The sequence below is a fragment of the Rhinolophus hipposideros genome, assembly GCF_964194185.1.
Source record: "Rhinolophus hipposideros genome assembly, chromosome: 1".
In the NCBI taxonomy this organism is placed as follows: Eukaryota; Metazoa; Chordata; class Mammalia; order Chiroptera; family Rhinolophidae; genus Rhinolophus; species Rhinolophus hipposideros.
The window spans coordinates 103,407,138-103,422,513 of record NC_138047.1 but is presented as its reverse complement, the minus strand read 5'-3'; the positions used below and the strand labels follow the sequence as shown (position 1 = coordinate 103,422,513).

Sequence of the window (15,376 nt, the reverse complement as noted above, 5' to 3'; positions counted from 1 at the left end):
CAGGAAGGCCGGGCATCATCAAGCACCATCAGAACGCAGGAGTGAGCCCAGCGCTCTCTTCTCTGCGCAGAGGTGGGCAGTGCCCAGGGTGACATGAGAAGGGCGGGAGGGAGGATGCAGCCAACACAGAGCCCCTGACAGGCCGGGCGACGGAGTCTGCTCTTTTATCGGTCCCACAAAATAACGGAAACGGAATGCTTTTGAAACGTCACACGATCACTGATTTCAAAACACGCTGTTTTCCTATAACTAAAAGGAAGATGGCTGGAAGAAAATTCCCCCAAAATAGTAATTTAAATAAATTTATTTGCAGGAGAAAAACTCTGAACATCAGGTCCAGTCTGACCCACAATAATCCAACAACAGTCACCACCTGTTCCGGGAGGACTCCTACGCTGTTTGCAGGAAAGTCCGCGCGGAGCAGCAGCTGGACAGCTATCAAAACTCACAAAGCCATCGAACTTTTACACAATATACAATGACCGTGATGCAGTAATAAAAATACAATATCAAATACTCACTGCTTTGTGAGCTACAGCTACAATACAAACAATGTAGGTCCTTTTTTATAAAATGAAAAACAAATATTTCTATTACAGCTTTATTTGAAGCATTTTCAGTTAGATACAGCTTTATATATTTTCGCTCATGATAGACAGCAGAAGATTGCCTCCTTAAGTATCTGCAGAGAAAACATATTACTCGTTTAAATGCTTGCACCCTGAAGTGGACTTTGTCATGTGTGAGTTCGGATAAGCGAAGGAAGCTGGGCCGCGGCAATACGCTGGCTGATGGTCAAGACTCAGATAGTTTTCATATTTATTTTTAAAAAAACGACATCTGGGGAAAAAGAAGTGAGGACATAAAGAGGACCAACATTATTCTTTTTCAGTGAAGCAGTCTAACTCCAGAGAATGGGCTTTCCATTTTGAATTCAAAGTGTGTGGTCCCGAAGCTGAGTTCGTTTCGTCCAAGGAGCTGCCTGCGGCTGTGAGGCAACACGCAGCGGGGGAGAGCTGGGGGGAAAGCCTTAACCGAGCTACAGAGATGCTCACGGATAAACAGGTTCCTGGCGATCCTCCGGCCCACAGGCCCACACAAGCCCAGGCAGCTGGGACTGGCAAGACCAAAGGAAAGGCGCTCACTGAACCGCGCACAGAGAGCTTCTAGGAGGGTTAACAGTTCTTGACACAGGTTGTTCCTGGTTGTAGTTTACAATATCTGCCTTCACCACTCTCTGTCACAAAAGAAAACACAGTTATTATCAGGACATCAGAACATTTTGAAAGAGCTCCTTAAAGTATATTTTTATTTTCTGAACTGCGTGAACTCCTGGTGATAGACATCATAAATGAAGCAGTAGCTGATATCAGAAGAATCACCCTGAACCAACTAAAGCAGAGGGATTGGGATTGGGGGGAGGAGCTGTTGTTGGTTTTTTAAAGTATGCAATAGCAATTCCTGTACTGAGTCTTCCCTGGCTCAATGACAGAAACTTGAGGTTATCACAAGTCTAATAAAAAACTGACAAATTAATTCCAAATATTAAACCCTGGTTATAATTTAAAGAAAAGGAATTAAAATCAATCATTCACAAATTTTAATTGATAGACATGACCTCATTATTTGAAAGTAAAAAATGTCATTATTTATTAATATTTCCATAAACCACTATACCCAGCCACAACTGTTTTTAGAATGTTTACAGCAACTGCTGAGTTAGTGAGAAGAGGTGTAAATGTGAAAGGAGTCACATATAAAAAAGAAATGTTTTGAGCAATCCGATATTTAAGACTTTGCCAATTTTTAAAACTTTCCTCCCAAATCCCTAACTTACTTCCAAATAGCTCACTAATGGGTTATGAATAATGACTCTAACAAAATATAGAATAATGAGAAATTTAGAAAATTACCTCATACTCATGTTTTTAAAATAATTTAAACCAAAAGATACTTTTAACCCTTTTTTCCCTCTAACCCACATTCAAGGATTATCTTAAATGATACATTTAGCAAGATGCCCTAATATTTATCTCGAAGTAATAATTTAAATTAAAACAAATCCTTTACTGTTTTCAACTCTATTACCAAGTCTGCACACACAAGCAGACAAAGAAGGGTAATTCAAGGCAAATTTTAAAAATACTCTTTCAATTACCAGGCTATTTCAGGAAAAAGGGTGAGGAATGAATAATGAAATAACTGCCTCAATTCTCCACTTCACTGCACATGTAATAAATACAACCATAAAGACAAATACGTGTGAAAGTAACTGAAATGTTGTTTTAATTTGTTCCCAAGTCCTTATTTAATTCATAAGTCTCCTGGCAAAGGATCAATTTTTCAAAGTTCTAAAACAGGACGTATGCAATATTAATTCCAATAATATACAACAATCATCTGAACTTCTCTATTCATAAAGAAAAAAGAACAGGATAACATTCACTAGTTCTCACCACCCTCCTCCCCAAAACTGCAATAATATCCATTAATACCTGCACTACTGTACTGAACAGATTCTACTCTGAGGCGAGTTAGTATGTTGATAATCTTCTTCCGGGTACTTCATTATTTCTGCCCTGACAACATGCTGTCAATTACATTCAACACAAACAAGACGAAGAAGAAAGAAAAAAAAAAGAAAGAAAACAGAAAGTATGTTCAGTGATTGAAAATGAAAGAGAACATCAAAGTAGAAAAATACACACATAAATTTAAACATGTCACAAAAGAAACAGCAGAATATATGAACATAAAAGGAAGAAAAATAAACAAAGATCTGAGAAACATTATTCTTTATAATTCTATTTACTTACTGAAATAGACATGTCTACTGAACCTCCCAGGCAAACTGTTGCGTTCAAGTTTTGATATCACAATTACATATAATATGTATAATGCCCAATATTTCAGGGGACAACCAAGAATTATGGGGCTTTTCCATAAATAAAGTGGAGTAAAAGTGTTAATTCCGTTTCCTCCAATAAACACGACTGAGGATGTACTACGTGCCAGTCATTCTCTAGTGGGAATGTACAGGTAAATTACACAGGGTCTGTCCAGAAGTTGCTGTGGACCTAATGGGAGGGGAAAAACGTACACAGCTACACTTATCTTAAGGGCTTTACTAGGGGCTTATGTTATAGTAACATAGAGACAGGAGTAATTAATTTTCTTTGAAGGTAGGGAGAGGATGCGTTTATCAGAGGAAGCCATAGCCGTTTACTAGTTTTACGTTTAATAACATTGATTACTTATGGAAGACTTCTTTTTGATGCTCACTGCCCCATTCCTCACAACCTTAACGTCCAGGCTTCCAAATTTCATATAAAAATAAGGGCAAAATGCACTTTTCTGTCAAGAAAAATACTGACATACAGTATTGAAACACAACAGGTGCTGTTTTCAAATATCTAAGTTTTACTAAATAAAGAATCAAAACTACTGTTTCCCCGAAAACAAGACCTAACCGGAAAATAAACCCTAGCATGATTTTTCAGGATGACATCCCTTGAACATAAACCCTCGTGTGTCTTTTGTAGCAAAAATTAATATAAGACCCGGTCTTATTTTGGGGGAAACATGGTAGGTTTTTCTTTGCTATAACCCTTAGGATGAAAAGACTACATATAATAAATAAGTATGACAGAGATAACACAGCTTTCCAAGTTTTTTAAATTTGAAACTATCCTCAAAAAAAAAAAAAAAGAAACTATCCTCTCTTTCTTTTTCTTACAATTTCCAATATCTTATTTCAGGAAACTCTTCCTTCCTAACAGCATCTATTAAATAGCACATATAGAAAAATACATTAATACGGGCTGTTGTTTGTGATAACACTTATAAAGACTGAATAAACAACTGAGAGTAAGTGAACAGGATACTCTGGTATATTAGCCTTGGGTGGGCTCCACTCCAGCTCTCCGCAAGCAGTATTGACTTCTGGACAAGACTCGTGATTTACTACGCACTCAACTGATGCTATCATCAGAAGCATTACCAGCTGCCATGGGAGGTCTGCGGGGAGGACGTCAGTGAAACGTTGACCACCATTATCTGCTCTCCCCAAACCTAATTGTTTCGTGACAAACTGTGGGTTACAATAAGGAGAAGGGATTTTCATAATCAGTAACTCATTAATCCTCCAATATGTTGGTTTAAACTCTATCTTATAAACACAGCCAGGTTACTGACCTCTGGTCAAGACATTTCAGTCAAAGGATTGACTAACACAAATGACTTGGATAGTCACCGTTAATTTTCATCAAATTAATGGTGAACTAAAAAGGCAACATCTTTCCTGGGGACCTTGGCTGTTGGGCATAAGCTTTGTATAAAGTTTCTGAACTGAAAGCCATAATCAAGGCTCTGCAGATTCAAAACTTTGCATTCCATAAGTTGAAAAACAGAACTTCCATGCCATAAGTTTCATGGTAGGTGATTTCACAGGGGTTGGCTGTTTACAAGCTGTAAATTGACATTTTCAGAGAAAACGTTACCTACAAAACACCAACTTTTATTTTTGGAGCCACAAAGTACATTCAGTTATTCTCTGCTTTTAGTCAATGGAGTGAAAATAATAAAGTGGCCCTCAGAGGAAAGAAGCTTTGTAGTTGAAAGCAACTTATTCCTTATTATGTCAGAGAGTAATTGCTAGTTGATGCTGGAAAGGAATGGTAGCTAACCAGAGGGTAAGCAAGGAAGCAACCTAGGAGCTGGGGTAGTAAGGTACAAGGAATAAAGATACAGCCTGGGAAGACACTGAAGATAAATTTGCAATTGCTATTCTGCAGTTGTGCCTTAATCCAGATAGTAACACATTTATCATTGCAAAAGTCATAGTTTGTCATGCTCAGAATATGGAATAAACATACCCTGAAGGCTAAAACACTTGTCACTATCATTCATTCAAAGCCAATCACTAGTCTAGGTATTGAATACGGTCAAATAAATAGATGATCTCTGTTTTAGAGATGCGTAAGAATCCAGCAAAGAAAACAGGTGTGCAACCTATTAAAGAATATCATGATTGACATACGTTCAAAATATAACAAGATTACAGATTACTATTTAAAACATGGACATAGCATCTTTAAAACTATGGTACTTTGCACATAGTAGGAGCTTAAAGAAAGCTACTCTTTCTCCATATAATGTGCCATTATATGCTGCCAATAACATCCGTAACTTTAGGCAAGTTATTCCACTTCTTTGGTCTTCACAATCTCCTAATCTGTAAAAAAAACAAGGTTTGTCTACATGGCCTTTAAGCTCCCATCGAGTTTTGAAACTATATGGAAAAACAAACTTAAAAAGTAAATAGAAAAAGGTCTGATATGAAAATCCATTAAGCAATATTCAATATCCCAGGATTAGAATAGTGTGTACGAAGTAGATAACTATGTTCTGCAAGGAAGACAAGTGGTGTTTTGGACAAAAAAGGAATCCCAGCGCAGTCTTTGTAAACATACTGGTGAAAATGATAAAAAGATGAACACCTAGGTAAGCAGAATCTCAGTTCCTTATGGCTCCTAAGGAAGGTCAGTATTCAGATAAAGCAGAAAAGAAGAGAAGGCCCCTAGGACCAGGGGTTAAATAGGCACTTGTGTTGTCTAGTTATGTGCTAAATGAGACACAATTAAAATCTTGAGCATGCCCACTCCATGCCCTATGCTACGTACTTTCATATAGAGCATGAAAACATTCAGAGGTCACATAAGGAACATATATTTTTAGTAAGTTTAGTACCTCAGACATGAGAGAAATTTTTGTTTTGAAGAAACTAATGCATACTTTGTTCAAACCAAATAGAAATTCATAGTTTATTAACTGGCAACTGAAAATATCAAGGCTTAAACATGTATTAAGAACGTATTAAGAACTCTTAACACCAAATATATATGGCAAAACCTCCTTGCAATTCACACTGAAAGAGAAAAGATACAGGACTATGCATTTTCTTTTTAAATTACCTACTGCATTATTAAAAAACTAAATGCTGGCCTTCCTAGAGAATAGCAGTTGTAAATTTATATTTTCTCCTAAAGGTTTGACTACTTTGTAAACAAAAACATCTGAACAATCTGGGAAACTAGGACATTTTTTAACAACTGTTCCCAACTTTTACACTATCTTAGAGGAGAATGCTTGGGGGAAAGGGAAGAAAAGAGGAGAACAGATAAACAATGAAAATGAAACTATTAACTAAATTGGGAATTGTGAGAAATGCAACGAGAGTATACTTAAGTGTTTAAATATGTGCCCTGTTTATTCTGGGGGCTCCTCGAGGATATGGACTTTAACTTACTCATCTCTGTGTCCCTAGATTCTAGTGTGGTCCCTGGCACAAAGTAAACCCTCAAAAAATGTTTGCTGTATTCATAAACTGTGTTCCCTTTCTTTTCTCCCTCTTTCCCTTTCTCTTCCTTACAAAATTTGCAAAATGTGCTGATAACTCATTTTATATGACTCCCAAACAGGAACGATCTAGGTTAGAACTAAAATAACAGACTCTCTTTAAGTAATCAGTGAATGGAACTAAAATTAAAGCCTTATTATAAATATTTATGTAGCATCAATTTCCATGTGACTGGTGAGTCTACCATCTAGCTCCTTCTCTGTAAAATAAATCAAAATAAAACAATTTCAAACATTATACCAAATTTCCTCAGGAATCTTTCAAATGGCATAAAACCCACAGAAACCAGGCATAAACGCTCCCTCCCTCTCCCTTCCTTCCTTCCTCCACATATATGTTTTAATATATATCATATATATGACATACATACATATATATCATATATATATATATATCATATATATATATACACACAAATATATAAAATCTGAACTTCTTTGTCTTTTTTTTTTCCTGGTCCTAGACATCCAAATGGCCAAAAGGTACATGAAAAAGACGCTCAGCATCACAAATCATCAGGGAAATGCAAATTAACAACACACCTGTGCAACTTCACACCTGTTAGAATGGTTACCACCAAAAATGCAAGGGATACGTTAATGAAGATGTGAAAAAAAAACGGAACCCCTGTGCGCTGTTGGTGGGAATGTAAAATGGTGCAGCCACTATGGAGAACAGTATGGAGGGTCCTCAAAAAACTAAAGAGTATAGAACTACCATATGATCTAGCAATTCCACTTCTGGATATTTATCCAAAGAAAATGGAAACACTATTTCAAAAAGAAAAGATATATACACCACCATGTACCATGTTCACTGCACTGTCATTTACTAGACTAGCCAAGATATGAAAATGACCTAGGTGTCCAACACAGATGAATGGATAAATAAAATTATACATCTATACGCACACACGCACACTGGAATATTATTCAGCCATGAGAGAGGAGGACATCCTGCCATTTGCAAAAACATGGATGGACCTTGAGCACATTATGCTGAGATAAGTCACACAAGAGAAATACAAATGCTGTATGATATCACGTTTACTTGGAATTTTGAAAAGCCAAACTTGTAAAACTAGAGAGTAAAATGGTAGTTCCCAGGGAATGAGGGTTAGGGGGCAGGACAGATGGTATTTAGGTGTACAGACTTCCCAGAAGTAGTAAGTGAGGCCTAGAGATCTAATGTGCAGCACAGTGAATATAGACAACAATATTTCATTATAATCATCAAACCTGCTAAGAGGCTAGAACTTAATTATCCCAACTGCTAAAAAGAGAGGATAATTATGTAATGTTACAGGGGTGCTAATTATCATTACCATGGCAATCATATTATAATACATAAATGTATTAACACGTTGTACACCTTAAACTTATATGCTATACGTCAAATACATTTCAATTAAAAAAATGAACACTGTGCTCAATGCAGCTTGCAAGTACATTTTAGAAACATTTTTTAAAGAAATGAACTTTCAAAAATGTTTCCACTGTGAAATCAATAATTTAATTGGAAAAGGGACCAAATTCATAGGGTTCAGGAAAGTGGTTTGATGCTTCCTACACAAAAGATTCTGATAAACATAGTAGAGAAAGATTCTAGTAGCTTGAATTCATCTTCAAATGAATGGGTTCAAAGTAAATGCCATCAACAAACTAAAGCTTGAATTAAACCTCATTGTATAATAAACAAGACTGGGTGCACCAATAAACAAGTTGGGGTGCACAGGGAGGTTAGAGAGTTACGCACTTAACACATCTGATCCTCTTTAGTTAAAATACGCCACGACGTTAAGTCTGACTAAGAATGCACTAAGAACATTAATAAAGCTTGCCTAAATTTTTGCCTTTCAAAAGTATCCAACTTACCTATTTATTCTGAGTTGTCACTACCTGAGCGCCACCACAGAGCTCGGGCACCAGCACACTTTCTCCTGTGAGGAGGGCGGGCCCATCAGTCAGCGGGGTTCCCCTTTCTCCATTCCTTTAGATGGGAAATCCCAAAGTGATCTTGGACTTCTTCTCTCTTTTACCCAGTCAGTCCATAAGCCCCACTGATTCTTCTTTGAAATGCCTCTTACATCCATTCCTTCCCTTCCACCCTGATTCTGGTCCTTATCATGTTGAGGGTAGTAACCTACTCTCCTCGCTTCCATCTCGTTCCCATTCGACCACATACAAAAACATCCAATTAGATTAATCCTACCTGAAAACGGCTTTCATTTATTCCTCTGCTTAAAAAACTTTTCCCCACTGTCAATATGCTGGATAAAACTTATCACCTTGGCATTCATAAATCTCCATAATCTCTTCTCAAATCCCCTCACATTCCAACACCAATGGTCATTTATTTTTAGCCAAACTATTCCTCTTTTTCCAAAAGACAACCTAAGCTTTTCAACTTGTTCATGCCAGCTTCTCTTTCAGCCATTTTCTTGCCACCACCATCACCCACCACCCCACTCCTCTCCATCCCATCCACCCCCGCTCCAAATTGCCCAGTAAACACACCTTCCTCCAATACCGCAGAGTAGAAACTCCAGGGGCACTGCTGTCAGGCCTGAGTTCAAATTCTGGCTCTACCACTGCCTAAGCACAGGTTAGTGGATCAAGTTATTTAACCTTTCCAAAGTCTCAGTTTCCTGCCCATAAAATAATGAAATGCCACCTGCCCTACAGAGCTAATATGAGGATTAAATGAGATTGTAACACAGTGCCCGACACAATATTAATTTTATCACTGAAGGCAGGAACGACATCTTATACTCCTTTAAATAATCATTAGTCCCACCACTATACCACATTATATATGATCAATAAGTCACTTATGATTATTTGATAATCATTCATGGACTTTCTAATTAACTAGACATCATTTCCCAAACATCACTTAGAAAAGCTAAAGAGCAGAGGATGCACTTGACTTCTAGGGTTTGCCAAGTTCTGTAGGATCAAGCAAATCATGGTGATTTCCTTCTTGTAACCCTCTTCCTAGGCCAAAAACAAGTGACTATTTTTATGTGCCTGGGAGTACAAAATATCTTAACACTGTACCTGGCCATAGTAAGTGCTAAAATGAATGTCTTTTGAATAATGAGAAACAAAAGTAGCAGATTTACATAGTTCCAAATATTTTAATCAAGTCCTAGAAACAGCCACATCAGCATAATAATTTTCAATAAATATTTGCCCTAATTGTTTTAAAAGACACATGCACACGCACATGCACACATACCCACAGTGACCATGAAAATAACACAGTGAACTCGAAAAGAATTAAAAAAATATTTAAGGATGGGAAAAGATAATTGTACCTTTTTAGCTACATGGGGTGAGGGTGGAGTGGAGGGGATTTAGGAAAAATGTTCTTCATCTATTGCTTCTAAGCAAATCACTTCTGAAGCTTAACTTGAAGCTACAGGCTCTTGCTCTGATTTTTCATTCCGTCAAACATGTGAACTGGTGTGCTACTATAGTGTTATTTTTAAATGCTTGACTGTTGGTATTCTTGTTTATTTCTTAGTCTCAGAGAATTGTCTAGGACTAGTGAAAAAATTCAGAAACTCTCAATAATTAACACCATTAAATTAACAATAAAAGAACATCAATAATTAATATTGTTATAGTGGAGGATGTTTTAGAGAAGAACAGAGAGTACAGACTTAACAAAAATTGAAAAAATAATGTTTTACTAATGCAAATATGGAAGATACCAAAAGGAGTGAATTCTAAGACTAAACTTTGATAAATAGTTGGGATTTTTGTATAAATTATTTTTAAAATATTGTATAGTCATCCTGGAAGAACTTAAAGTACTACAAAACAACATGGTCAGCCCTTTAACTCATTATGTAACCACTGATAAAATTTATATTATATAATCTCATTTTCCCAACAAAGAGGACAAATTGAAGTTTCAAGGATATCATAATTTGGCAAAAAGTTAACATCCTCCATCTTCTACAATAAACACTGATTCATACATATAATCTATTTCTAAGGTTTTCAGGGATATGTGCATAGACTGCATAAATGTGAAAGGATTCAGTGGTGAAAATTAATGTCTTTTAAGGAATAAATTATTTTTTAAAATACAAAGTTCAATATAATCACCTGTGACTGTTCTATTTCTGCTTTGTTTAACTTGATTCCAAGGATTTCAGCAGCAACTTTCTGAAAACACAGGAAGACCTAATAACAAAAATAGGTTTAAATGATTTAAAACAGGCAAGCTTAAGTTACCTTCAAATAAATTGAACTTTCTAAACAATGATAAACAGCAAGAACTGCAAAAATATGTTACTCCAAAAATAGCTTTATTTCTCAAATACAACAAAGTATTAAGTGTAAAATTTTTTTAAATGATTAAACCCATATTTTGAAATTTTGTGTAATTCAGTGAATTGGTCTAAACATACACATTTATCCCTAAAAACTTATAGTTTTAGAGATTTAACGTAAGATGATTAATTACAACTACCACATCAAAAAAAAAAAAAATACTAGCCGAACAAACTCCTATAAGTCCTGCAGAAAACAAGAATACATTACTACTTGGGTTTTTCACTGCCAACTCTATATTGGTCTTTTGATCTAGCTTTAGCCTATCTTAAAAAGCTCTTACTTTCCAACCCTTTAATAATTTTGTGGCTCTCATCAATTCAAAAAATTCTCCACATATCTTGAGCAAAACAACTTAGTAATATTTATTGTATTTGATCAGTTCAGAGTAAAGAAGCAATATACATTATCATTTTAAAAATCTACAAACTTTTCTATAAACAGCCTTTTTATACATAGTTAGCTTATGCTGAGTCGTCTATGATTCCTAGAGCTCCAATCCAGACATTATCTGCAATATATAACTTGATTTTGTTTCATTAAGTATACTATTATTTTCTTATCCCTACTTATTTCATGATTACTTACTGAATATTTATCTCAGTTTTATTAATTTAATTTTTATTTCTAATCAAAGGGACATATTCTCCAAAAGGCTTGTGTCATTTGTACCCCAAAAAGCATTATATATTATAGTTCACTGATGTTCAATGTTTAAGGAAAAGCAGGAAAAGCTAGTATGGTAGAACGGAAAGAGGGGGCCTATGAAAGGAAATGAGACAAGAGATGAAGGGGTACAAATCATGTAAGATCTGGTAGGCTACTGGAAGGACTTTGGCTTTTACTCTGAGTGCAATGGAAGCCATGGGAGGGATGTGACTTCTAACAGATTCAGTCTAGCTGTTTTATTGACTATTCACTAGAGAAGATCAAGAGTACAAAAAGAGAAATCAGTAAAGATACTGATGTAAAAGATAACGGAGCTTGAAATAAAGTGGTAGTTGTGGAGATGGTAAGAAACAGTCACCAGAGTTTGGACATATTTTGAAAGTAAAACTAACAGGACTTGGGAGTAGGGAGAGAGGGAGGGAGGAAGGGAGGGAGGGAGGGAGGGAAGAAGAGAGAATGGGAGGGGGAGGGAGGGAGAGGGGGAGGGGGAGGAAAAGAGAGAAGTTAAGGGTGACTCCAATATAATCTCAGCCTTCACAACTGGCAGAAGAGCTGCCATTTATTGAAGTGAGAATAATGGCAGCTGAAGACTGAGAGATTTGAGGGGGATAATCAAGAGCTCAGTTCTGGACCTGAATTAAACTGGGGATGCCTATTAGGCATCTAAGCATGGATGGGCAGTTGAATACCTTGGGGCTCAGGGACTAGGTCTGGTCAAAGCCATGAGACTAGATGAAGTCACTAAGTGAGAAAGTTTAGAAAAAGAAATATCCAAAGATTGGTCTCAAGGGTACTCCAATATTTAGAAGTTGGACAGATAAAAAGGAATCAGCAAAGGGAGAGTACTGATGGAGAATACTCAGGAGTAGAAACAGGAGGTATAGTATCCTGGAACTAAATGACAAAAGAATTTCAAAACAGAGAGAGAGAACAACTATTTTGCACAGGGAAACGAGATCAGGTAAGATGAGGACTAAGAACTGACCAATGGATTTATCAAAAAGGTCACTGATGACCTTGATAACAGCAGTTTGGGTGAAATATTAGGGGCAAAAGTCTGACTAGAACTGTTCAAAAGAAATTCAAAGGAGAGAACTAGAGCTAACTCTTTCAATACATTCCACTGGAAAGTGGGGGAAAGAAGGCAATAGCTAAAGAAAGATGTAGGATCAAGAGTTTTCTTGTTTTTAAGATAAGCAATAATATTTTGTATGCTGATAGAAAAATCCAGCAGAGATTTTTTAAAATGATGATGCAGGAATGAGAGCGATACTACCGTGTTTCCCCAAAAATAAGACCTAGCTGGACAATCAGCTCTAATGAGTCTTTTGGAGCAAAAATTAATATAAGACCCGGTATTATATATTATATTATATTATATTATATATTATATTATATTATATTATATTATACTATACCCAGTCTTATATTATAGTAAAATAAGATGGGTCTCATATTAATTTTTCTCCAAAAGACGCATTAGAGCTGATGTCTGGCTAGGTCATGTTTTCAGGGAAACACAGTATGCAATGTCCGTTATCGCTAGGAGCACAGATAGTTCATCCCACAGTAACCGCAGAGACAGAATACATAGGAATCCAAGCAGGATGGAAAGAAAGGGGTTAAATGTGGTAGCCGGAGTATGTGGAAGTTGCTCCCTGTTTATTTTAAATTTATTATAAAATAGGAAAAGAGGTGATGGATGAGGAAGTTTTGCAGATCTGAAGAGAGAAGCTATGAACAGCCATTAGTTGAGGAGGGAGAGAATGGCCTAGGGACATGGAGTATAATTACTCAGCAGTATTAAAGACCCACTGCAGGTTAGTGATGGTGAATTTTAAGTGAAATCCCCAGCATGCCTCTGTATTTTTCTCTGATCATGTTCAAATATATGGGTGCCGCCATAAAAAAGTGGGGGCTTGATTTAAACCAGAGTTAAAGTTTAGTCAAGTGAGTTCAATAAAATGAAAGAGGGGAAAGAGAATGAAGGGTATATGCATGGCAATGATTTTGATTGGTTATGAGAGTTAAGTTAGAAAGAGAGGAAAATGAGAACATGCAAGGAGGTAAGGGGCATTGAATTCACGTCTTGTAGGTCCTGCTGGGGTTGCAGATTGACTGGGTTAGGGCATCCAAGGGTGTCAGCTGGAAAGACAGATGGTGGTGGGTGAGTAGGATGCCTGATATAAAGGTAGGAGGTAGAAGAAGGACTGCAGTGATTTATAATGGCAATGCGTGGGAGTGAGTGGCTGAGGTGGGGTGGAGGACAAAGATACTGAAATCACTAAGTACAATGACAAAGGTAATATTAGAGAAAGTACAGTAAGCCAGGAGCTCAAGCAATGAGGGGAAGTAACCTGAATTTGGAGATGACTACAATCTTAAAGTGATCCCACAAGAACAAACCATTTCAAAGTTTCATTTAAAAAGAAAACAAGGAAGATTTTTAACGGTGGTTCAACATAAGTACACAAAAAACGCTAAGTAGTTAAACACAAGCTAAAATACTGAAAGTTAAAATAATTCTAAAATGGCAAAGACCTCTAGTAAGATTAGTGAGGGTAGAAGCCCAAATCCATGGATAGACTTATCAGGTAGTATTGATACTATATTTTTTTAATGAGCTGTATGGGTAAGTTCCCATGTTTGTGTAATCCTGGGAGAAAGGGTTCCCAGGAGTCAAATATTTAAATGAGTTACACCTCCCCAAAGAATAAACATCCTTTATATTATTTAATATTTATCTTGAGCATAAAAAACATGAAGGAAATCATACAGGAATAATATCAAAAAGATTAAACCACAGGAAAAAAAATCAAACTTTCTTTGGTTGAAAATATCAAGAAGATTAACAAACAAAAATCTGGGCAGTGGAGAATATTTGCAAAAATTATGACAAATGGCTTTTATTCCTGATGTAAAAATGGCCATAAATTTTTAAAGCAATATAATATTACAAACAGATAATAGGCAAAAAATAAATTGGTAATGAAATTTTTAAATTTTCAACCTCAATAGCAATCAGAAAATTTCAAATTTAAATAGCAAAATGCTTCTTTTTTTTTTTTTTGCCAAATTGACAAAGATTTAAAAATAAATAAATCCTAAATGTCAAAAAAAATAATATAGTGGTATGGCACTTATACAATGCTGGTGGTGGTATACATTAATTTAGCTTTTCTGGTGGTAATCTGTCAATATGTTTCAATTCTTTTTCAAGGAATCTATGTAAAGGAAGTAATCACGGTGATCACTTCATAAGTTATACTTACATAAATGTCTAACCTCTATGCCAGGGGTGTCAAACAGCGGCCCGCGGGCCAACTGCAACCCGCAATCCATTTTTTATTGGCCCGCAGCAAATTCCAAAAATATATTTAGTTTACTTAAATAAACCAGGTGAGGCAATACATACTTCACCTCGAGTGAGTGGCCCGGCTGTTTGTGTATTTTACCGCATATGGCCCTTGGTGAAAAACGTTGAAAAAAGTTTGGACACCCCTGCCCTATGCTATACACCTGAAACTAGTATCATATTGAATGTCAACTGTAACTGAAAAATTTTTAAATTCTTTTTCCAAAGAAATAATCAAAACATGAAAGCTTGTGGACAACGTTTTATATTAACGTATGTCAAAAGTGGGAAACAATCTATATGTCCAACAATACGAACTTGGCCGAATGAATTTTTGAATAGTTCATGGATTATTAAATCTAGTGGGTTATTAAATCTATTTAGTAATATTAAAAGACATGACAAAATTTTCTACAGATATATATATATTAAATAAATAACTAAAACACAAAATTATTTCTATATTATGATCTTCATTGTTTTAAATAAATATTTAGTGTGGTTAATCCAGTGAGCCTTGAAGTGTCACTGCTTAGGCGCACAAATACTATGTCCCCCACTTACTAGCTACACTACGTAATCTCCCTA

At 36.0% G+C, this 15,376-nt stretch overlaps 1 protein-coding gene across 3 annotated transcripts in view; it reads right to left on the bottom strand.

Moving 5' to 3' along the window:
• Window positions 1–286: 286 nt before the first annotated feature.
• Window positions 287–15,376, bottom strand: part of RAB28 (RAB28, member RAS oncogene family) — an 80,411-nt gene continuing 65,321 nt past the window's right edge. For 2 of the 3 annotated variants that reach the window (XM_081051060.1, XM_081051058.1), the window contains 2 exons: window positions 10,537–10,614; window positions 287–1,237 (listed from right to left, as the gene is read on the bottom strand). In XM_081051060.1, the coding sequence (XP_080907186.1) occupies window positions 1,142–1,237; window positions 10,537–10,614 (174 nt within the window). In that variant the 3' untranslated portion in view covers window positions 287–1,141. Of the gene's footprint in view, window positions 1,238–2,495; window positions 2,591–10,536; window positions 10,615–15,376 lie in introns of all 3 variants that reach the window. The other variant, XM_081051059.1, reaches the window with a different exon arrangement.